At 53.9% G+C, this 24,139-nt stretch overlaps 1 protein-coding gene across 1 annotated transcript; it reads left to right on the top strand.

Annotated features, from left to right (window-relative positions):
• Nucleotides 1-21,041: 21,041 nt before the first annotated feature.
• Nucleotides 21,042-24,139, top strand: KCNJ9 (potassium inwardly rectifying channel subfamily J member 9; the record flags this gene model as incomplete). The annotated part of the gene is made up of 2 exons (XM_084250105.1): nucleotides 21,042-21,888; nucleotides 23,820-24,139. 2 exons carry the CDS (start codon nucleotides 21,042-21,044, stop codon nucleotides 24,137-24,139), a joined length of 1,167 nt encoding a protein of 388 aa, XP_084106231.1.

Genomic DNA, 24,139 nt, shown 5'->3' with positions numbered 1-24,139 from the left:
CGACTCTCTCTGTCTAGAGCATGCCGGTTTTGGTGGGTTCGATCCTCTTTTCCCCTCCAAGTAAGTCTTCTGTGTTCCCAGAATACCATCTGTTCCATGTCCAAGCGAGAAACCTTGGTGCCATCCTTGGTTTCTCTCTCCCCCTTCACACAGCTGGTCACTTGGTTTTGTCAGTTTTGCCCCTGCGGGCTCCTCCCTGTCTCCCATGAGGCCACCCTGGTCCAGCCCCAGATTCTCTTCCACCTGAAGTGCAGCAATGCTCCCCTGCTCTTCTTGTGCCCAGCCTCACCCTTCTCATATCTGCCCCTCCGCGACTGCCACAAACCCCAGTGGATCATTCCGGCTTTAAATCCTTTAGCAGGTTCCCACAGTTTTTCTGGGGAAACCCAAGTTCTTGGACAGGGAGTTTGAAATCCTTCACCATCTGATTCCACCTTAATTTTCACGGACTCTCCTTGGATACTCCGGCCTAGGACCCCTGGGTTAGAGAACTACCACAGGTGCTTCACGCACGGCCTACACGCTGCATGCTCTGCTCACTCGGTGCCTCTGCCTGGAAGGCCTTAGAAACAGGTCTTTGGCCTCCATGTTCCAGGGACATTTTGCCATCATGTCATAGTAGCACTCCTCTGTCCTCAAGAGCTCTTCGAAATGATGGCCTTTGAGTTTAACCAAATTAAATTCTGACCTAGCCGGTTAGTATAGAGGAAGGACTGAGACTTGTGGCCCCTGGCATGATTCTGGGCTGGAGGGTTGGCCATGTAGCACATGGCCCTTGATGTACCACACTCCCCATCCTTAGCAGGTGTCACGCAGTCACTGGGCCTCAGAAGCTTTCTCAACTTGGTGGTAAGGAGAACTACTTTCAATCCTTGTTATCCCAGCCTGTCTGGGCAGAGCTGGGGATGCTAGCTATTCTTCTTCCATCTGCTTGCCATCCTGCTCTGTGTCACCTTCTAGCTATAGGAACATCAATTTCTCTCCCTTTTTTTTTTAATGTGATCTGACTTTTGAAATTTTATTTTATTTTTTTAAGATTTATTTATTCATGCATACAAGAACTGGGGTATAGGCCAGATGAGCGGGAGGGGTGAGAGGATTCACCAGAGACAGAGCAGGGAACAGAACAGGCAGACTGATGAAATACACTGCTGAGGGGAGCAGCGGGCAAGACAGGAGAGGTCTGCCGCACCATGTGGGATTCTTGCCAGCTGGCTGGGATTGAACCTGTGCTGCAGAGGCTGCGGACAGCTTCACAGCGCTGCGCTCAACCGCCTGCGCCACCAGGGGAGACTCAGTCGCTCAACCGCCTGCGCCACCAGGGGAGACTCAGTCAACCTCTTAATCTCTCTAGGGCTCAGTTTCCTCACCTAAGGAGGCAGTGAGACCTGCCCTTGTGTGGTTAGGATTATGCAAGATAAAGCATGAGCAGTCTACAAGGTCCCTATGCAAATATAAGGTAGTGTTATATCCTGGCCTGGAGATGAAGGAGAACTATCTGCTGAGGCAGAGAAACTACAGCCCAAAGAGGTAGAGAAAATTGCTGATGTTATTTAAGATCAGGACCTTCTCCACCCCACCCACCCCCACCCTGGTTTTGGCAATGCTCTTGTTCCACTCCTGCCTCCCTTCTCTAGGGTAAAGGACTTTCCGTAGCCCCAGAACTCGGAGAGGCCCCAAACCCATCTCCTCCACCATCTCCACCCACCTCCCTATAATCCCCAGTTGAGGATCCCTTCCCGAAGCGGGGCAGGTATGCCATGAGGAAGACCAGCCAGAGTCCAGCCCTCAGTGAACACCCCTGGCCAGGAAGTTCCAGGCAGCCAGCAGGCTCCTCAGAGCCAGGGATGGCCAGGCCTCAGAAGATTTTGGAGTGGAGGTCAGTGAGCCTAAGCATCACCAAGCAGCCTCCTGAGTCTGAGAAAGCAGAGAGGACTGAGCTGATGGGTCCCAGGACCAGGGGTTCACTGCCTCAGGGAAGAGGGTAACTGGCTGGGCTCTGCTGAGAACTCACTGTACACTTTCTCCTCTGTGATCTTACAGGTCACACTGGCCTGCGCCAGGGACACTTGTCGGTCAGTGTCCCAAAGTGGGGGGAGGCAGAAGGGTCACCCCCAGTGTGGAGCTCTCACCAGAGCAGCTCCCAGAGTCATCCTTACACCTCCAGAAAGGACCATGCTCACTTCTCAGCAGCAGAGGCTGCTGAGTCTAACTGCCTGTCCATTTTTGCGTGTCCAGTGCTCACATGGAGCCTTGCTCATGCCACTTGACATAAAAAGCCCACAGCACTGAGACTCTAAGTGATTTTCCTCCCTTGGTTCCCTTTTTCTGTGTGTGACATGCTTTATCCTTGGAGAGTCTATCCTTAAAGTTCCCCAGCGGGAACTCCCTGGTGACGCAAGGGATTAAGCACCACACTGTGAAGCAATCTTCAACCTCTGCAGCATGAGCTCGATCCCCGGCCCGCCAGGGAGCAACCCACATGGCACAGCAGACCTCTCCTGTCTTGCCTGCTGCTCCCCTCAGCAGTATTTTCAGTCATTCTGCCTGTTCTGAGTGAATCCGCTCACTCCCCACATCTCTGGCCTACACCCCAGCTCTTATATGCATAAATAAATAAATCTTTAAAAAAAAGATAAAGTTCCCCAGTGACCTTGGGACTCAGTGGCCTCTAGGTTTTGGACTGAAGAGCCACCTTTTTTTCTCATTTCTTCAGTCCTCACCCCACCTGCCTACAACCTCTTCCATCAATGCTCTGGACTCCATGGTGAGTGCCACATGGGGAAACTGAGGCCCAAGGGACCCATGGGGGTACACAGTGCTTAGCAAGGGGCCTGGGTGCCAGGGTCTCCTGTAAGAGGTTGGGGGTAAGAGAGGCAGCATCTTCAGATGAGGCCTGAAACCTGGCCCAGGGCCAGACAGTCTGGACTCAGAGTTTCTCCCTGGCCCTGCTGGGAGCCCAATGCTACTGGTGCCCATGTGACCAAGGCCAAGACTGAGCTTGGGAAAAGAAAAAGGAAAGTGAGGTTGGAGGGGAAGCAGAGGGACCCCCAATTCTAAAGTCCCTAGACCTACAGGTAGGGCAGTCCATGACAGTGTGACTCGGCTGGCTCTCCAGCATCATGTACTCTGCCCTCCATGCACTCACTCATGCCCTCTGTCCTTCAGCCACACCACACTTCTCACAGTTCTTGAACAGGCCACACTTTCTCATACCAACAGTTCCTGGCAAATAATGGGGCGCCTCTGTGGAGCTTGGTTGACTTCTGCCTCCCCTTCAGGCCTCAGCTCAGATGTCACTTTCTCTGGGAAGCTTTTCCTCCTCTGTCCCCACACACTACCCCTCCTCTGTCTCTACACCACTGACTCCCTCTCCCCCTGCACAATGTACTGGGCTCCAGTCTTCCTAGGAGGTCGGCAAGGGCTTGCCCACATATACAGAATGGAAGCTAGACCCAGGGAGACTGGCAGATTCATTAGAAGGACACCAGTTAGTGAGGGGACCACAGTTGAGTCCAGGCCTATGCTGTTCATCCTGCTCCTGCCATCATGTAATGCCCCTCACCCGCTGACCCCCTCACTTCAGTGGCAGGGAAACCAAAGCCTTGAAGAGTTGAACAACTTCCCACATTGCCCACATTGGCTAATAGCACAAGTGATTTTTATTAGAATCAGGGCCATAACCCCAGCCTTCCTCAACCCAACCTCTCTCTTCCTACCAGAGCCTACTGGGCTCCTACACAGCCCAGTAGTGGAATCAGTCTTGAACCATTACCTACTGAGCTCATCCCCAAGGCTTGCCACAGCCTAAGGGCCCTCCCATCCAGGTCTTGGGAATCCCCCCCCCCACACACACACACATACCCTCCTCAACCCACTGCAGCAGCTAGTCCAAAATATGCCAACAACAAAAGCTATAAGGAGAAGCCAAGATGGCCCATTGAGGGACGGATTTGCTGATGTTCTGCTGGGCTGTGAACACTGTCAGGGGAGCCCCCCAAGGCAGCCGGAAGCCCTCGGGCCCCAGGGACTGCGCGCACACGGGCACTGTCTCCCAGGCCCCCTGCCTTGTTCAATGGGAGACTGAAGGTAGGCCTTTCCTTCAGCCAGGCAAGTGAATCATCCATCTGTCCATATGTCTATCTGTCCTCTCTGCCCAGACATCCCTGAGACCCAGGAAGTTCATCATGTAAACTCAGCATTCCCTGCTGCTCCCTAAGTGATTTATCCTTATGATCACTCTCCATGGAGGAGACTCCCAGGTACTCTGGGCTTAGGATGCACACTGAGGAGAGTGTACCCCCTTTCTGACAGGTGTCCTCTCAACTCTTTTTACCTCTCAAGGCCTGGGTGCCCTGTGTGAAGAATGACATCTGACCCCATATAGAGAAGTCTAAGGGGCCATCCTTATCCCACAGCGACTCTCTACCCCCATCCACTTCCCACCATTCCTCACCATGTCCTCTCTTGAGGAGAGGGTGGGTGCAGGGATACAGACATGCTGATAAGATACAGAAGTGGACTCAGGGGGGAGCCTCCCTATCCCCTCTCAGGAGCTAAGGGCCTTTTTCTCCACAGGGGGCAGTGGAAGGGGCATGTGGAACACAGTGACCACACTGTGGGGGCTGCGGGGTGTGCTCTGCATGATGGAAGGCAAATCCAGCAGCCAAAGGAGTATCTTGGTGGGGAGAAGGAGTAGACACAGCCTTTGAGGGTCTGTGCAATTCTGACTGAGGGAACACGGAGTCAATAGCATCTATAGATGAGCAAACAGTGCCAGTACCCCATCCTGCATGGGAGCCAGCACACCCTGGGTCCCCACACATACTATGCAGATTTCTGCAAGTCCTGGGGGGTCCTGAGGGGACTGTCATCTCTTCCATTTTAGAGAGTCAACCATAGGCTTCCAGAACATACCCAAGACAGAACAGTAGGAAAGGCACAGATGTCCTGTAGATCCTATACAGATACAGGATACAGTTCAGCAGGGTCAGTCAGCCCAGGCATCATGAAGGACTTGAAGTTGACAGAGACCTCAATGTCTATTTCTAGTCAAAGGCCATAGGGCTCTCTCCAGCAATCTAGAGTCAGCATCTGGGAGTGCAGGGGATGAGGGGGGAGGCTCACTCTGCTGAGCAGCAATAGAAGGTCAAGGTGACCTTTGGAGGTCCTTTCTAGACCCAGAATCCCATTCAATCTCCCTGTACCTGTTCTTCTTCCCCATCCCTACCCCCTTCCCTCAGTGTGTCCCCTGTGTCTTCCCAGGAAGGTGGGTAATAGATAACTCTGCTAAAAATTGCACATGGATAGGCCATCTGGGTGAAGTCAAGACATGGAGTGTCCCCCCCCCACCCCCAGCCCCCAAAACACCTAGAGTAAAAGACCAGCGTTCTAGCCCCAGTCTGACCACCTGGATGCACTATGTCACTATGCAGAGCCTGTGTAAAGCAGGGAGATGACACATGTCCCACCAGCCTCACAGGTGGTACCCTAGTGCCCTGCCCAGCAGGCTGGTGCTTCATACTCAGCTCAGCTCCAGGGAGGGTCCTGGGTACTGGGCTCCTCCATGGTCGGGGGAAGGGGGAAGCGTGCTCAGAGTTCAGGAGAGGCTGTGCCCGTGGTTAACGTATAAGCAGGTGCGGTCTGGGGCAGCGGGACATTCCCCGCCCCAGGGCCACATTCTTGAGGTCACAACAAGTGCAAACTTGTTATAACTTGTGTCAGAGCAGCAGGGGGCAGCGAGGGCATGGAGGTGGTGCTGAGCCGCCCCAGGCTGGTGGAAGGGGTGCAAGGTGAGGGGGTGGGGCAGAAGGCGCATGCAGGTGCAGGTGGGAGTGGATGGTGCACAGGTGCAGGGACAGGTGGGAATGAGTGGTGTGCAGGTGCATGTTCTAATGGACAGTGTGCAGTTGCCGGTGCCAGTGGGTGGTGGGGGCATGCCGCGCTGCGTGCCTGGCCATCCTCTGTGTCCAGGCCCCTCCACTTGCCATGTACAGGAAGGAGTGTACAGGCTGCATAGATGAGTGGTGCTGAGTGCCTCTGCATTTATGAGGCCCGCAGTGGGAGGAGGAGAGGCGGTAGTGGGGCCCAGGCTGGGCATGTGGAGAGGAATGGGCAGGCTGTAAGCACCCCGTCCCCTTAGTCAGCCCCAGGAACCTGCATTCCTTTCCCTCCACAGCCTGCCCACCCTGGAAGCTGGGGCCTCTCCCTCCACAGCCTGCTCCATCCAATGCCCAAGGAGTGAGAAGGGGGGGGTCCACTGTCTGCCCATCCCCCAGCCCTGGGCCTGCTCCCCCACACTCTTGGGCCCTCCGGACACTGGGGCTGGTGGGGGTGGTGGTGGGGGAAGCTCTGAAAGCAGGTGACTGTTTGGGGGAACTCAGGGACAGAGCCCCCATTGTGCCCGCCCCAGAGCCGCCTCAATGGAGCTCTCTGGCACAAAGGGGCTTTGACAATGGGCAGGACATTAGTATGCAGAGCCAGCCCCTCAGCCCTCTCCCTGTCCCACAGCCCAGAAGCAGGAGCTAGGGGGCTGCTAGCTAGGGGGGTAGAATGGGGTGGGGCATGGTTGAGACTGGAGACCTTAGCCCAGAGGGGCTCCCCTGGGGGCACTGCCCAGAGACTGGGGAGGAACACTGGACCAGGGCCCCCAAACCTGCCACTCACCAGAAAGGACTTTCCAAGTGGAAAAAGCCAGTGATGGGGGTTGGGGTAGGAGGGGCAGTCGGAGGCCTGGCCCTTGGTCCTTGGCTCCAGGAAAGAGGCAGGGTGAGCCACCCACTTTGTGCCTCAGTTGTACCACCTATTCATTATGTAGGCAGGAGAGGGAAACAAAGCAACAGACGGCAAGATATCTGGGCCCATGACAAAGGTGGCGCCTGCAACCCCACTCAGGAATTTGACAGAAGGGCCAAAAAGTCAGAACTAGCTCTTCCCAGTTAGTGTTTGTCTGTCTCCCCATCTGCCTCCTCCCTTCCCCACGCTGGGTTGGAGGGCGATTCTCTTCTCCTGGCCAGAAGACTCCAGCACCTCGCCCACCCCTACTAACACCGCAGCACCATAGCATCTTTCCCCAGGGACCACGCACAGCTTAGGGCCCCCAGCAAAAGGGCAGGTGGGAGCCAAGAGGAGACCATGGTCTGGGTGGGGCTGTGGGTGACAAGCAGGGAAGAGACAGCCCGTGGAAACTTGTACTAGCCAATTTCCCACCCTGAACGCCACATCTATAACCTCTGCACCCTCACGACCTCCTCACTCTGCCTCTGCCTTCAGAGCTGATGGGCAATGCTTTCAGGGGCAAAGTCCTGGAATTAAATAATAGCTCAAATTATGCTTTCCCAGTCCTTTTCTAGTGTTAGGTCATTTAATTTTGTAAACAAGAAAACGGAAGCACAGAGATGTTCATAATGTACCCCAGGCACACAGCGAGCGAGTGGGACTGAGATTCAAGCTCAAGTAGCCTGTGTCCAGGGTCACGGGACTGACCGCTGCCCCCGACTGTCCCCAGTGACAACACTCACAGAGCCATGGGAGGCTGAAGGGGGGTCAGCTAGACAAGTCAGTTGGTCCAGGGCTTTTTTAACTCTTTTCTGGGGATTCTTGCAATCCGGTGATCCTCAAAGTGTGGTCCGGGTACTCTGGGGGCTTTGAGGTCTTTTCAGAGGCTCCGTGAGGTCCACACTCCCTTCATAATAGTGCTGACATATAATTTGCTGTTTTCACTTTCGTTCTGCCATGAGAGTTAGTGGAGTTTCCAGAGCTACATGGCATATGATATTGCAACATAGTGAACACAGAAGCAGACATGAGACACCAAGTGTAAGATTTATGACAATGTGAAGCAATAGGCTCTTTTTACTAAACTTTTTTGTTTGTTTTTCAAATGTAACTACTTTCATGAAAGCCATGTCGTTCCTGTCGACATGAAGTGGGTTTGTCGTACTTTTCGATTGAATTAATAAATAATTTAAGTCTCCTCAGTTCTCATTTCTAGCACATCCATAGACCCGGCCCACACAAGCAAAATCTCTTTGGAATTGTCAATAATTTGTAAGAATGTAAAGGGAGCCCAAGATCAGACTGTTATCCTCTCTTCCTGCCAGTTGCCCATGTCTTTTTATCATTGGTCACCAGGGAGGCTGAGCTGTGGGGATGTGTGTGCGGGGCCTCATGGTAAGTCTGGGACCAGGCTGGAGCCCAGGGGGCAGTCCCAGGGAGAAAGGGACAGTAAAAGGTTAGGCGTGCCCCCACAGGGAGGTGGCCCCATGTGTCTTCCTGCCTGTGTGGCCCTATTCAGAGTTATACTGTCCCCACCCCACCCTGACTTTTACCCCTTTCAGCTCCGAAGCCCAACAACCAGGATAGAAATTGGGGGTTCTAGGATAAAGCCACGTCCGCAGGATGGGGTGGCTGATAGGAAAGGGGTTTTTCCTGAAGTTTCTTAGAGAACTAGATGATAAGAGCTCACATATTGGGCTTCCCCGGTGGCGCAGCGGTTGAGCGCTGGGTTGCGAAGCTGCCCGCGGCCTCTGTGGCGCCGGTTCGATCCCCGGCTGCTCCCCGGCCACCAGAGGAGGGTCCCACATGGCGCGCAGACCTCTCCTGCCGCCCGCTGCTCCCCTCAGCAGTGTACTTCGGTCCTTCTGCCTGCTCTGCTCCCCGCTCTGGCTCTGGTGAATTCTCTCACCCTCCCGTGCTTCTGACTGTACCCAGTGCATGTATAAACAAAACGAACGAACAAATAAATAAAATAAAATAATAATAATAAAAAAACATGCCTCTATAAAAAAAAATGCTAAAAAAAAATAAAAAAAATAAAATAGGGCTACCTGATTAAAAAAAAAAAAAAAAAAAGAGCTCACATACACCCTACTCCAGGACACTCATAAGCCCCTGAAGTCAGGGTCCCCCCACACATGATTGGCAGTCAGAAAGTACCCCTACCTAGTGCCAGGCTGCTTGGCAGCTGCACTGGGACCCAGGATTCCAGGGGACAAGGGAAGGAAGAGCCTCCTTTGCTTCAGGGAATCCCCAAGGAAAGGGAATTAATTCTAGAGAAGGCCCTAGTCTAGTGGGGAAGACAGGTGTCCCTCCAACAACACTGCTGCATCTGGCATCAGGGCAAAGTCGCAGCACGAGGCACAAGGGGGTGCCAAGAAGAGGCACAGTGCAAGAGAACAGATGGAAGCAGGAGGGAAATGTGCAGAAGGAAAGACTCTGAAGGGTCCCAAGTGCCCAGGATGGGGGAGGGGTGTGGCTCAGGGGCCTTCGGGCAGACCCTCGAACTGCCTGGGTAGGGTAGCCCCAGAAGATGGGGGAGTTGGAGGGCTGGGGGAAAGCCAATACAAAGTGTCTTGAAGCCCGTGATTAGGGGTTTTCATCTGAAGCCAATGTCTGTGTAGGAAAGGGACAGAACAAAATGGATGTTTCATGAGGACAACCCCCTGGTGATAACTCCATGGTGGAGCACAGGGCTGGAGGGGGTGCGGGGGGGGGGCAAGGAAAGAGAGGCTGGAGTCAGGGAGGCCTCTAGGAGGCAGCTGAGGGCATCTGACTGATGGGAAGTGCAGGCTGACCTGGGGACAAAGAAGAGGGGTCAGTGAAACTGACTGAAGTCACAGGGGACCAGGTCAGGGAGGGAGGGCTGAGATATGGGAGAGAGGGAGAGGAAGGTCTCAGCATCGGGTAGAATCTAATATGTGGGGGTAGGGAAAAGGGTCTTTGATTATAAGAAAGAAGTTGCTCAAAATGGGGGAAGAGACAATTTTGAGGAAGCTCAACAGCTTGGTTCCCACAGATTGAACCTGAGGTAAAGATAGGACATTGGCTTGGTGCAAACTTGTAGGAAGAAGGGACTGTGGGCTGGAGACCAGAGCCTGGCCAGAACCAGACAGCCAGAGCAGTCAGGAACTTGGTCTGAATCCACTTGTTAGAGTCCTGTCTTCCCAACTCCAAGAGAATGGAGGGTAGGGACCTGGCACAGGAGCCCAGAAAAACCCCAGTGAAGGGCTGGGCCAGCCCAGGGACAGGAAAGGGCACCCAGGGAAAATGCACTTCCACACACCAAGCCCAACCCAGCCGGTCACCTACTGACTCTTAATCCACAACATGACAAACCCCGAGGTGAGGCTGAAGAGGTCCATGGTACTACAAGTGAAACCATCTTCAACCCAGGCAGTCTGGCTCCAGGGCCAGCTCGTAACCCCCAGCCTCAAGGGAGCAGAGGCCCCAGCAGGAAGGCACATGGCGTCACTGTGCCTGAGGCCTCCTGGCCGCATCACATGATCCTGACTGGAGCCTCACAGCGCCCCTCAGAGGCACTGAGGATGGACATTTTTGGGGTTTTGTTTTGGTTTTGTACCAGAAGATGGTCTTCCTTTCCTAATCTCCATTTCTGATTCTTCCTTTTACAGACCCTGAAATCAAAGCTCCGTCTGTCCTTCCAGCTGCAGCCTCAGCCCTCAGGGTCTTCTGCAGCCAGGACAGAGCACAAAGTACAGACCCTGCACACCTTGGCTGTGGCACCAAAGCACCAAGTCAGCCCCTCAGGGGCAGTCAGCTCTTCCTTCCCTCCACATTCCAGAGCCACCCTCCCTCTCCCCCACCTCAAATCCCGGCTCCAGCTGGAGACACCCACGGGGAGCTTTCCCACAATGCCTTTCTCTTTGTCCTTTCAAGGTTTGACGGGGGAGGGGATGGAGAGGGGCCGCCCGGTTGCACTGTCTCCATGAACAACGGCAGCCACGCGTGTATTAAACTTGAATGAAGCCAACACGCAAGAACCTGGCTGTGGAGCAGATGGGGTGCTAAAATGCGCAGATACCAGGTCTCCTCTCTGCTCCAATCTTTCTGCTGCCCCAGCCCCACTGTGTGCCCTGCAGTTTTCCTCTCTCTGCCCCTCCAGGGCCTCACCACCACCCTGGCGGCTTGGTCCCACGCTGGACATAGCATTGACTAGTCAGGCAAGAGAAGAATCTAGGCCGAGTAGGGGAGGGAGAGCAGAGGGTTTTTCCTTCCTTCCGTCCTAGATAACCCTTGGCAGGAAAGCTGAGGGGCTCCAGTGCCCAGCATTCCCTCCATACCAACACCAGGGAGACCGTCTAGCTTCCGTCTTGTGTGTGGAATCCACACATTTTGCTAGGAGACTTTACCCCCTCTGAGGAAGCCCATCCATCCCCCACAATGCACCCCCCTTGAGCCCAACCTCTTATCCCACCAAACACAGGATGACCCCCGAGGACTTCATCTGAGCCTACCCCGCGTCCTCTGTCGCAGCCTCCTGGTCCCTGGGACAGGAAAGGAGGCCCCTGGGTCTTCTGGCAGCCCTTTACCTTCAAGCCCAAGCCAACTGAGGAGCCCAGGAACAGAGGGGCAGGCAGGGGAGTGGGATGCCATTCAGTGGGGCACAGGGAGGTGGAAGGGGCTGCCATGAGCAGACAAGGAATCCTCCCACGCAAATGTGTCCCAGACTGGTGTGGGCAGATGGTGGGATGATAGAGTTTGCTTTCTCAGAGTAGGGCAACGGGGGGATTCTGCATCAGACCCACAGGAGAAATGGGACCATAACCCTGCTCCCTGCCCCCCCCCCCAGGGGACTCATTGCCATTTGATATCCACTGAGACAAGTTGGCTGCACAGACTCCGGGTGGGGGCTGGGGAGATGACTCAGAAAACAGCAGCTCCTTTCAGGCCCCAGGTTGGCAAGGGCTTTGGGAGGCTGGTCTGGCCCAGATCACCCCCCAACACCCCCTCTCTCCCTCCCTCGCCACCCCACCAAAGAACTGGGGGCGGGGAAAAGGAGTTGGCACTGCCCGGACCATGCCTACTGCCTTTGCAGCCTGGCCCTGGACTCTCTCCCGGGCAGGATGCCGTCCCTACCCCCCTCTCTTTCTCGTTTCCTCTCCCTGAAGAACAAGCTATGGGCATCTGGTTCCTTCTACACTGGGTTCCCCAACTTCCACCCTGAGACATTAACAAACCTACCCCTGAGCATGGGACCTTGCCCACCATCATGCCAGGAACATGTTCAGATGCTTGGAGATTAGGGAGAGAGTTTAGGGTGAGCCAACATGAAACTCAGCAGTGCAGCTGGTCAGTCCTCAGCTGGCTTCTTGGTGGCCTCCAGGTCCCCCTCAGCACCCCCAAATAAGCAGCAGACCTTACAGAAGAACACCAAAACTTCCATCACCACCTCCCTCCCAACCAGAAAGATCCCTGTGGAGGGAAATTCAAAAACCACAACTAACACGGGCCAAAAACTTAGCCAGAGTTGTGCTGATGAGCAACACGGTTCTCCTTTAAGCCTTGGCCTTCTTTGGGTACAAGTCCTGGCCTCTTTACCATCCCACACCCCCACTTGCCTTACTGCTTAGAGGTTTCATTAACAACAATGAAACCTCAAAATAACAGATGCCCCACTTCCACTTCCCCATTTTATCCTTCTACCCATCCTCAAATTCAGCTCTCCCCCCTCCCCCAAATCAGGAAATGCCAACCCTCATCTTTTTCCTAACACAGTGCCCTAGGTCAGTTCCTGGTGGCAAGAAGGGATGGGCTGGGGAGGGGGCATCTCTATCTGGAGGGTGGATGCCATAGAAGTCAATCTTTCTGCTCACTCCAGAAAAATAGTCCTGCTCCTTCCTCCTAGGGTGCTCAGTGTGAAGCCACCAGGGGTGGGGGGAGTAATGGGGAAGGGTGGCTTGAGGTGGGAGGTGAGTGGGAATGGAGGGACTGGGTGGGCAGAGGTCCTGGACATACCAGGCTGATCTGGACTTGTGTGTGTTTTCTTCCCATGTGAACCAGTGCTCAGTAGGTGTCTCCATGGAGGGTCATTGGATGGGGAGGAGGAAGGGGCTGGGCGTGGGAGTAGGAGTGACCTGAAGAGCCTAGGAAGAGGGGCACTGTCTGGAGGCCAGGGGGTTGCAGGGTTAGGTATGGTGGTCATACTCCTTAAAGCAGCTGTGATGGCCCTCTGTCTACCCAAAGGGATGGGTATCAGGTAGCCCCTTTCTTAATCTAGAAGGGAGGAGGTGACCGCCTTGGGTAAAGTTACCTTCTTGGGGAACCCTTCCCAGAAGGGTGGGTTTGGAGCCTGCCTCAAACAGACTGGGACACAGGATGGAGGCCAGCCAGCCGGGGAAAGCAGAAAGGGGCTAAGGTGGGGCGGGGGTGGGGGGTGTGGTGGGGGGGAAGCAAAACTGTGGGGACCGTGGAGGAAATAACCCCGGTGGGCAGCAGCGCTCCTTCTTCAGAGCCAGGGTCTTACCTTGGGTCCGGGGAGTAGTGGCCCCTAGGTGGGCAGCGGAACGAGCCGACGGACGGGGCAAGCAGGAGAGAGGAGCGCAGCGACGACGGGGCCGGGACTCTTAAACCTGAAGCCGGGATCAGATAAGGGCTGGGCCAGGGCCGGGGCCGGGGTCGGGCCGGCCGGGGGCAGAGCTGGGCCGGGCCGGGCCGCCCCCTCCCTCCTCAGACGGAGCCAAACTTCGTGTGAATGGAGGGCCCGGCGGGGGCCGGGCAGCCGGGGGCGGGGGGCGCGGGGCGCGCCAATGGCAACGCGGAGCGCCAGCCCCGGGTCGCGGGATTGGAGGGGCTCGGGCAAGGGGCGGGCCCCGGAGCGGGGACGCGGAGACGCGGGAGGACTAAGGTGCGGGGCCGGGCGCGCTCGCCTGGACAGACCCGGACCGAGAGAGGCAGACGGCAGAGCGCGCCCCAAAGCTAGACCAGGCAACAGAGAGCAAACCCCAAAGGCAGAGGCTTGAAAAACGAAAGCGCAGCGCAGACGACACCCACAAACATAGAGACCCCGACAGACGGAGGCGCAGGCAGAGAGCAGCCCCCAAAGACTCAGGCCGGGACAGACCCGGGGAGAGAGAAAGAGGCGGGAGGGAGACGGCAGGAGCTGAGCTGGGGAGGTGCTGGGGGGAGAGTAAGAAGGGAAAAGAGGCGGTCGAGTCGGCGGTGGGAAGGGGAGCGGAGCCGCTGGGGCGGAACTGGCGAGTCAATGAGGTGGAAATGAATTCAGCCTGGCCCAGTGACCCACAGACAGTGCTGAGGGAGCGGGCTGCGGCCGGGCTCCCGAGTCACGGGACGAATTCGGAAGGGCTGGTTGCTAACTGGGCTGAGCATCCCGCAGCCCTCTAGGTCAAGCCGGCAGAGGCCACGGCAGGTCGGCTAGGAGACCTGGCAGATGTAAAAAGACAAAGGTGACATGGGATAAAAACTCTTAAGAATGAGAGAACTTGAGTCCTGGGAGGTGGTGGGGACCTTTTAAGGCATGAACAAAATCCTGGGGGGGTGGGGGGGAGAGGGGCATAAAAATATAAGTCCTCTTGGAAACAGCATCCACCCTCTTGAGGGTTTTATCCACAGTCTCCCACCCTTGGCATTTCCTAAGGAAGAAAATAATGATTTTTCTATTTCTGTTCATCATAGATATTTAAGTAGTAAGCAGTACTAAATACTAGTAAGTACTAATCAGTAACCAGTATTACCATTGAGTTAAAACACCTCTTGAAAAAAAGAAAAAGAAAAAGAAGGAAACTTGAATTTTCCCCTTAGTTTAGTCTCTAAAAGTCATGCAAAATTTATGTCATGAGTACATTTCAAATAGCCCCCAATTGGGGATACTGAGGGGGGTTACTGAGGTGGGATACTGAGCTTGAAGTCAAGTTGCACACCAGCGGGGCCCGTCCCACACTGAACCATCTCCTCATCAAGGCTGGAGTTCAACTGACTTCCTGATATCTGTGTTTCTCCTGGCCAACCACATTAAAAAGTGCAAAGTGATCTTCACTCTTCACTCTTGCCTTCTGCCCCATCCTTTGGCAAGTCAACTAAGCCACCAAACCTCTCTGTTATGCCCCTCTAGGATGTCCATGCCACTTCACAGCCACTGCTAGCTTCACGGAAATTCCAGGACTTGCCCATCCTTCACCCTTCTTGCCAGGCTCAAAGGAAGAGGCCACCTGTATTGATCACATCAGTAGTCCCTATGCCTTTGTAGAACCCCCCTCCCCCAGACAGTTACTTCTTGCTGACTGGTCACTGTGCAAAACACTGGGTCCTCCTGCAGAAGGGAAGGAAGAAAGAAGCAGGGGCAGAAGAAGCTCCTTCCATATGGTTGTCACCTTTTCTGTAGAGCAGAAGAGTCATTTACTACAAATCAGTGTGGGAATGGGATTGAGCATTCCCAGGAATTCAGAAATTCTAGAATGGCGAGGTGCAAGGTTGTGAGAAAGTATAGATAGCTCAAATGGCACTGATTTTCTAATTATAAAAGTGTATTTTAAATGAAGTTTTCATTCTTTAACTATATATGTCATGTATATCCCTTTGTACACATCAAATGTTAGTTTTTAGGTTTTGCATCCTTTTAGAAAAGAAAAGCTTTAGTATAGTCTCCAGGAACCCAATAGAGAATCAGTGACAAAGGGCATAGAAAATTAGCATTGGTGAGTGTTTCCTATGCAAGACAGATATCTCTTGAAAAGGAGAAACTGAGGCTCAGAAAGATTGTGACTTGCCTATGGTAGAATAACTAAAAAGTGTTAGATTTGTCACCCACTATCTGTGAAGGGCCTGGGACCTATCCCTTACCTGTAAGTAAGTACTAATTCTATACCACTCTAAATACCATGCTTTAAATTCCGGTCTACCACCACCCAATCTTATAAAGCAGATAGACTGGCACATGACACAGCTCTGATCCTCTTGCTGGACTGAAAACAGTTAGAAGGTCAGTAAGCTCTCAGTCTCAGGAGCCCCTTGGGGCTTTCTCTGTCCTGAAGCTGTGCTCTAATCTTTACCACCTCTGGTCATTTGCCACTGCTTCAACCATATCCTCCCTCTGCTCTGAGTTTTCTAAGGCCCCACCTCCCCTAAATTTGTAGAAATTGTTAAAATCTAACCTTCTTCCTTAACCTTCTTGCTCCCTTAAACTCATATTGTCAGCCGTGTCCTGTTTCCCTCCCCACGCCCCCCCCATCATGCTTCCTCTCTCACTTCCAAGTTTTTACCCAAGATCTCAGGATCTTGCTCAAGGAAACCTTCCCAGACTGACTGATCCCAGGACTGTTACATACAGTTGTACAGTTTGTGGACTGCACAAATGCACCCACTAACAGGGCAAGCTGAGGACTGCATTCAGTTTGCCAGTTCTTACCCCTGGCTCAGCTCAGAGCTGTGTCTACTGAAGGGATTTCCCCCTCTCCCTTTTGGCCCCAGAGTACCACCTGCTCTCCAAGCTAGGTGCTATAAGGAATGCAGCTGCCCAGAGAAGTTTCCTTTTTTTTTTATTTCACACCAAGTTTCTTTTGATATGAGTAGCATGGCCCCCACTGTGCCCCTCTGTCCTCAACACTCTCCAGTTCCAAAGCCAATCATCCAATCATCACAACAGTACTGACATTATTTGTATTGATTCCTTGTAAAGTTATCTTTATCTCAAAATACCCAAAAACTGGAATCTTGCCTATTTTTCTGTATCCTGGTACCTAAGAAACCTGTTTTTTCCTTGCTCTGCTCAAGCTCGATGGTAAACAAGGAACTGAGGTTAGATGCAAGCCAAGTCCAAGAATTGCAGGAGCATAATTTGGGGAGCATGGCTTCTTCCTTGTGAGCAAAGTTGCGTCCTGGCACCCGTACCCAGGCAGGGCTGGATGATGCAGCTTCTAGAGGTCCGTATAACCTACGATTCCCCCTCCTCCAAAAATGGGGCCAGTTCTATGCAAATATGTTCTTGCTGAGGAGTTCAATTTCTTCTCTTGGTGCTCCTGGCACAGTGGAACCAACATGAGCAGTCGCTTGGCAGAACAGAGAAGGGCAGACTAGCAGTCCCAAGGCTCGGGTGACAGGCCAGGTCTAAGAGACAGGGATGTTGACTGGGGCTTTAACAGCCCTCCTGATGCCAATCTTGGGCTGAAAACCTGATATTTCCACTTGGAACAAGCAGCACAGACAAGAGGGCATGGGAGGAGGGTGGTGAGGCATGAGTGCCCCCTGCAGGCCGGTGATGCCATGATAGAGGAAGACCTTGCAGGCTGCTGGGGAGTTGTGAGGAGACAGATGCCTGGGATGACCTTCACAACGGCAGGGAACAGGAAGGGGTGTCACAGGGAGACATCACCATGACATTGTGTGGCAGTGTGCATGCACTAATTTGGTAATCCTCACAACTCCTGAAACATGGATAAAACAGTTATTCTCATTTCTTAGATGGAGAAACTAGAGGAGTGTAGAAATTCACTCAGAGTGACCCAGCTGCCCATGAAGAGTTGGGATTTGAACCCAGGTCATTGTCTCCCAAGGCAATGCCCGTTACTCATACCACCTTCCCATCTTACTGATTCATTTCAGACACTTCTACCCACCCACCCACCCCCGGGACATTCCTATGTCTCCCTGCCTCTCAGCTCCTTTTTGCTCCAAATTTAAGAAGCCCAAAGAAGAAATGAACAATACCTTGGCTATAATAACATCTGATATGTATATACCATTCTCTACTTTAAATATTATTTCCCTGGGGAAAAGGAAGATTGAAGTATTTCATTTCTCCAATTTCTCTTTTTCTGATTTTTGTCAGTGCTCTTGCAGTTCCTTCTATCCAGTGATGGTTGGTAAGAATAGTTTTTGTTCTTTTTGTTTCTTCTGTAATGGTGTACCTGCATGCACATTCATATGCATGAACACAGTACTTGTAGTGGCTTTACAGTAATTGATTATATTACTGGATGTCATGCTATAAAGATGGTGTCACTTTTGGAAAGAGCATGGGTGGGACACAGATGCATAAGTTTGATCACTATCTCCACCACCATCTAATTCTGTGACAGTTGCTAAATCACTTAGCCTTGTTTACTCACCTCTAAATGGAGAAAACAATGCCTATGGCATAGGAATATCTCAGGGCTGTGAAATAAGTGTGTGCTCATAGTGCTGCTTAATGGATTTTCAGCAGTGGTGTGAGTATTGCGTGTGTACCTGTCTTTCTCCCCCACTGACCCAGGACCTCATGCGCAGGGACTTGTTCATTTCTATAACCCTCCAGCAGTACATGGCCGTCATAAAAATTGTGTTGAGTGAATAAGCAAGGAAGCCCTAACCCTGGGTGTTTGGGCTGCTTCTATACTCTGTGTTATTAACGAAAGGCACTCAAAGCCCTTGTATTTCATTGCCACATTTGATCTGAACACCATGAGGTGGGTGAAAGGGGCTGTTTGAATGCACGCATGCTCTGTGAGAGAGGGGACCACTGTGGCTAAGGGACACTGTGAATCCTAAGGGTCACATCACATCCATGACAAAGATTATACCCTTAACCTTGCGTCCTCCACTGGGTGGGTCTATTCCCTCTAGTTACCTCCAAAATGGGCATCGGGTTGTTCCTTCTAATATTGGAGACTGGGATGCTGGGGCTGATGCCGGAACAGCATCTGCACTGAAGCCTCCCGAGGTGGGTGGCTGCCAGCTCCCCAGTGGTCTCCAAGTCCCCAAGAAACCAAATGCTTTTCCCCAAACACATCAGACGGGTATCTCCCTAGAGCAAAGAGCTTCTTAGGAGAGAGCTAGCGTGCCAGCTTTTCTCTTCTCTTCTTCTTTTTTTTTTCCTGAGGGGTGAGGAGGCGAGCACTAAGTTGTCCAGGAGGAGGGACTTTGGCTAAAAATAGCTATGGCGTGTGGATCAGCCTCTAGTGGTACCCAGGACTGGGGAGAGGAGGGGGATGCTCTGGAGCTGTCGCCAGACTGGTTGCTGTGGAAACGGGAGAGGAGCAGGGGAGCCTGGGAAGTGGGGATGACACAGATAGCAAGTCCTAGTCAGAGCTGCCGCTACATTTAGGAGAAACAGCAGAGTCTGCGGCTCCCACCCTCCAAGGGCACCTGCGGGGCGGTGTCGGGGGTATGGACGCCACTCCCTGGGGGTCTCTGCCGACGGCTACTCTTCTCTCTACACGCTGTGAGTTGAGTTGCAGGGGACTTGGGTTTGGGCCCCTATTTCCAAGGCAAGTGGGGGTTTGGGAGGAGCTGGTTTCTGAGGGAGTTTTTGCCAGATTCCCTTCCAATAAATAAGCCCCTGGCTGCTTAGCACTCCTTAGGAGGGGAAAGAGTGGGGTCCAGAAAAATGTGCCACTGGGGTCTTCTTGAAAGGGGGCACAGCATGAACAAGAAATTAAGAGAGGGAGGTTAGAGGACAAACATCTTTGGAGGGAAGGTGCACAAATTAAGTCTTTGATGTGAGGACTGAGGCAACAATTTCACACCTTGCTTTACTCATTGAGAAAAATGCAGCCCCCCCTCCCCACTTAGGTGGCCAGGAGATGGGACACTATCAAAGTAGATTCAACTGGATTCTTGGGGCTATGGAGAGTAAGAGAATTCTGGGGGTGATCACTCTGGGCCCCTTGCCTGCCCTGGGCAGAGAGCTCTGTCCAAGCAGGCCGATTGAGGGTCCAGTCACCTACGTCCCTGAGAGGATATCTTGAGGTGACCTGGGGCGGACTTAGGATGAGTGAAGCCAGCTACTTTCTTGCATGCCCTGGGGTCACGGAGCCAGTTAGTGCTTAGAGGTCACTTCTCTGGCTGCGGCAAAGGAAAGGGAAGCCCACTACTGGGGGAGGGAGGACCCTGATCTGCTGCTGCATTGTGCCTTCCGTGCCCTGTGTCCCCTGACTCCCTCCTCCAAAATAAGTGTGGGGTGCCCCTAAGCTCCAAGCCATCTCTTTTTGGTTTCTCTTCCTATCCTCCATCTCAACACACACACACACACACACACACACACTCCAAATTTCTGCACAGGGAACCTCTCTCCAAAACTTAAATTCTGGGTGTTAGCTTTGGAGTTACAGATCCATGCATTTCTCCCCAGGACCTGGTCAAACATCCAGGCCATCTGTGAGCCTTATGTCACACTCTTCCCCTCCACCACCCCACCTGGCCAGCTCAGGTTCCCTTGGAATGGGGAGAGGATGATCCCCAGGAAGAGGGAAGAGTTGAAGAGTCCCAAATTCCTTGTTCTGCATGAGCCACACCTCCTGGGGCCCCCTGGATCACCCTCTCAGGGCAGACTGCAGCTCCAAGAGCTCAGAGCAATACTGTGAAGCAGAATCCGATGGGCTTCCCTAGAATGTGAGCTTTGGGGCACATTTGTTGTTTAGGACAGTCAATAGGCAGCAGGGGGCTGGGGAAAGATATGGAGGAGTTGGGGGGGAGTTGGGGGAGCAAATGTGAGCACCGGGAGCTTTGCTGACCTTATCTCATGAAGAACAGACACTAGAGGGCTATGAGTCCAATTCTTGATGAGCCTGTGCTACCGTTGCCTGACCATGCCCTTCAGCTCTGCTGTCCCTCTGGGGGCTGTCTTCACTGCAGAAAGAACCCAGGACAATGGGGCTGACCCTGAAGCAGCGAGAACAGTGGCTAGTCCTCAGGGAAGACTTCCAGTGGGCACTTTGCACCGCAGGGAATATTCAGCCCTTGCCCGCTGAGATTTCCCCCCAACCTCCACTCCTTCTTGTAAGCTTGTAGAGAAGAGGGAGGTGTGGGAGGGGTGGAGCTAGTGAACGCAGGGTGGGAGGATGGGGAAGACCCATGTGTCTATCTTGGGGTGAACTTGGAAAGCTTGGTTAGACGTCAGGTTGAATTGTGGAGGAGGAGGGGCCTGCAGTGACATGAGCCAGGCGGGGAGTACATTAATCTCCTGTCTCCCAGGAGCCCACAGTCCAGTGACTTGGGGAAACACCCTCCTTCCTGCCTGGGCCCTCGAGGCACTGTCCAGCCCAGTTAGAACTGAGAGGCCCAAAACCTCTGGTACATCCCAGCCCTGAAAACAGCAGCCACACCTGCGGGGTACCCTCCGGTTCACTCACACCTGATTCCCCAGTTTGCGAGCTGGGGCCGTGGTTGTGCACAAGGTTCCCAGGATGCGGTTGCGGAATCCGGGCATGGAACTGAGGCGAAGGGCCTCGGAGGGCCGCTCGGCCCGCCCACATGGGCGCTGGCGCTCTGTCTCCGCAGGTGGCACGGGCGGATGAGCCCCCCCAGTGGCGATGGCGCAGGAGCGCGTGCTGCCTGCGGGCCCCGACGGGCCGCCGCGCCGCCGAGGGCGCCAGCGCTACGTGGAGAAGGATGGCCGATGCAACGTGCAGCAGGGCAACGTGCGCGAGACCTACCGCTACCTGACCGACCTGTTCACCACGCTGGTGGACCTGCGCTGGCGCCTCAGCCTGCTGGTCTTCGTGCTGGCCTACGCGCTCACCTGGCTCTTCTTCGGCGCCATCTGGTGGCTCATCGCCTACGGCCGAGGCGACCTGGAGCACCTGGAGGACGCCGCCTGGACCCCGTGCGTCAACAACCTCAACGGCTTCGTGGCCGCCTTCCTCTTCTCCATCGAGACCGAAACCACCATCGGCTACGGCCACCGCGTCATCACTGACCAGTGCCCAGAGGGCATCGCGCTGTTGCTCCTGCAGGCCATTCTGGGCTCCATGGTCAACGCCTTCATGGTGGGCTGCATGTTCGTCAAGATCTCACAGCCCAACAAGCGCGCAGCCACGCTGGTCTTCTCCTCGCACGCCGTGGTCTCCCTACGCGACGGCCGCCTGTGCCTCATGTTCCGTGTGGGCGACCTGCGCTCCTCTCACATAGTCGAGGCCTCCATCCGCGCCAAGCTCATCCGCTCGCGCCAGACCCTGGAGGGGGAGTTCATCCCGCTGCACCAGACCGACCTCAGCGTGGGCTTCGATACGGGCGATGACCGCCTGTTCCTGGTGTCGCCGCTGGTCATCAGCCACGAGATCGACGCCGCCAGTCCCTTCTGGGATGCATCCCGCTGTGCGCTCGAGAGGGACGACTTCGAGATAGTTGTCATCCTGGAGGGCATGGTGGAGGCCACTGGTGCGCAGGGGCTTGGTGGACCTGGGTGCGGGGAGGTGGTGCACGGAGAGGCTGGTGGAGATGAGAGGTTGAGGGGAAAGAGTTTTCTCCTTGCTAAGAGATCTGGGCTCCTAGAATTTGGTGGTGAATGTTTTCCATGGCCTGAATTATTCCTTGGCTGCGCCTTAGGAAAGGTTGACACCTGGTCTCACTTCTACCTCAGTTTCCCTGAATTTCCACAGACTGGGGAAATAGAAGCCCCTTCCAAAGGCACCTGTGAGGTCAGGTTCTCCCCATTAGTGAAGGTTTAGGATCAGCCATGGTCTCAGGTGGCCAACCGGTGGAGACCCACGGGGCCAGGGGCCTGGAGTTTCAGGCTTGCTGCCAGGGCAGTGCCTCTGTTGGCTTCTCCCACAGCAGGTGCCTCAACCTTCTTCCCTGGGCCTTCCTGCTGAGCCTTGATTTCACCTGCTCTACCTGAGTGCTCCCCACCCCTTCTCATGTGCCCCTGCTCCCCTACCTCCTCCCCCTCTCTCACCTCAGTTGTCACGCTTTCACCAGGACCAGAGGCAGGCCCTCTCCTAAGGTGAAGGACAAGCCCCTCCCACTCTCCCTCACGGACTGTCCCCAGAGTCCTTATCACCTTATCGTCCCCCACTAGATACTTCCTATTCCAGACTTCACCAAAGGAACAAAGAAATTCATCCCCCAGGGTTGAGTTTTTCCAATGTTGATGAATGCCTGTCTCTAGTTAGTGAAAGTTCACTCTTCTGTTCCCCTGTCCTCCTGTTCTGAGGAGCTGGGGAGGTGCTGGGGTGGGAGGAGAACCACTTGCCCTAGTAGATCAGCTGCCCCATCAGGGAGGACAAGACACAGGTTCCCAATCAAAGGGACAGTGGAGGGGGCTGGCGATTTGGAGGGTGGAGATTTGGAGGGCGTGCTCTGATTTTTCTAGAGACAAGCTGGAAAGGATGGTAATATTTTGGGTGAGAGAGTCAGGATTCAAAATGCTTTTGAAAAGCAAGTATAATGAGCCAAAATCCAACAAGATGACATTTAAAAGGAATAAATATAAAATTCTACATTTAGGCTTTAAAAAAATCCCTTATGTAAGCGCAGCATGGGAGAGCTCTGATGAAGGAGAACCGGGGGTTTAGTTGGCCACAGGTTTAACGTGGTAGCACATGAGACAGCTTCAGAAAATGCTTGTGGAAGATCATCTGGGCCTGTTATATAAAGCATGGTGGCCAGAGGGAGAGGGGACAAGACCTCTCTGAGGCATGAGCTGGGACCACTCTGGGAGTATTGATTACCCTCAAAGAGCATGGAGGTTCTTCGTGGCCATTCTGATTAGAAGAAGGTAAAAATTTTCAGAAGCCAGACCCCAAGAGGAATGGGAGAGGTTGTCAGGAATTTCAGCTCACTGAAGGGAAGACATGATGAAACCTAAGTGTGTTGTTTTCAGACCCAGGAAGGGGTATCATATGGCAGGGGAATAAAACCAAGAGGTGGAAATCCTGGGAGGCAGATTTTAGCTCTGGATGAAGAAGAGCAACCCAAATATTAGTGCTTTCACACAAAGAAGTAGGCCCCTGATAAGGTGGTGAGCTCTCAATCCCCGGAGGCAAGCAAGTACACACTAGATGTCAACACTAGGAATGTCCAAGTGGAGAGTCCAGTGTGGAGAGGGAAGTTGGACTAGATGGTCTCTGAGGTCAGTCCCAAGGTTAAGCTTCTTTGACTGACACTTCTAGCCGAGAGGAGAGAGAGTATGAACTGAAGATGAAGAGGAGGTGGGACAGATGGGGCAGTGCTGAGGGAGCTGGATAGAATGGGAGCTGGGAAGGGGGAAAGAATGGGTCCAAAGGGCCCAGGGAAGGGTGCTGGGAGTCAGTTGTGGAATGAGAGGGAAGCCTGGGGCGGGTAGTGTCTGACCTATGTGCCTCCCCTAGGAATGACGTGCCAAGCTCGGAGCTCCTACCTGGTCGATGAGGTGCTGTGGGGCCACCGCTTCACATCCGTGCTGACCCTGGAGGATGGCTTCTATGAGGTGGACTATGCCAGCTTCCACCAGACCTTTGAGGTGCCCACGCCCTCGTGCAGTGCCCGCGAGCTGGCAGAGGCTGCAGCCCGCCTAGATGCCCATCTATACTGGTCCATCCCCAGCCGACTGGATGAGAAGGTGGAGGAGGAAGGGGCAGGGGAGGGCGCAGGGGCTGACAAGGAACAGAATGGTTGCCTGCCTCCTCCAGAGAGCGAGTCCAAGGTGTGA

Source organism: Talpa europaea, assembly GCF_964194135.1.
Source record: "Talpa europaea genome assembly, chromosome: 12".
In the NCBI taxonomy this organism is placed as follows: Eukaryota; Metazoa; Chordata; class Mammalia; order Eulipotyphla; family Talpidae; genus Talpa; species Talpa europaea.
The sequence above is the reverse complement of the archived record's forward strand: the minus strand, read 5'-3'. Positions and strand labels throughout refer to the sequence as shown.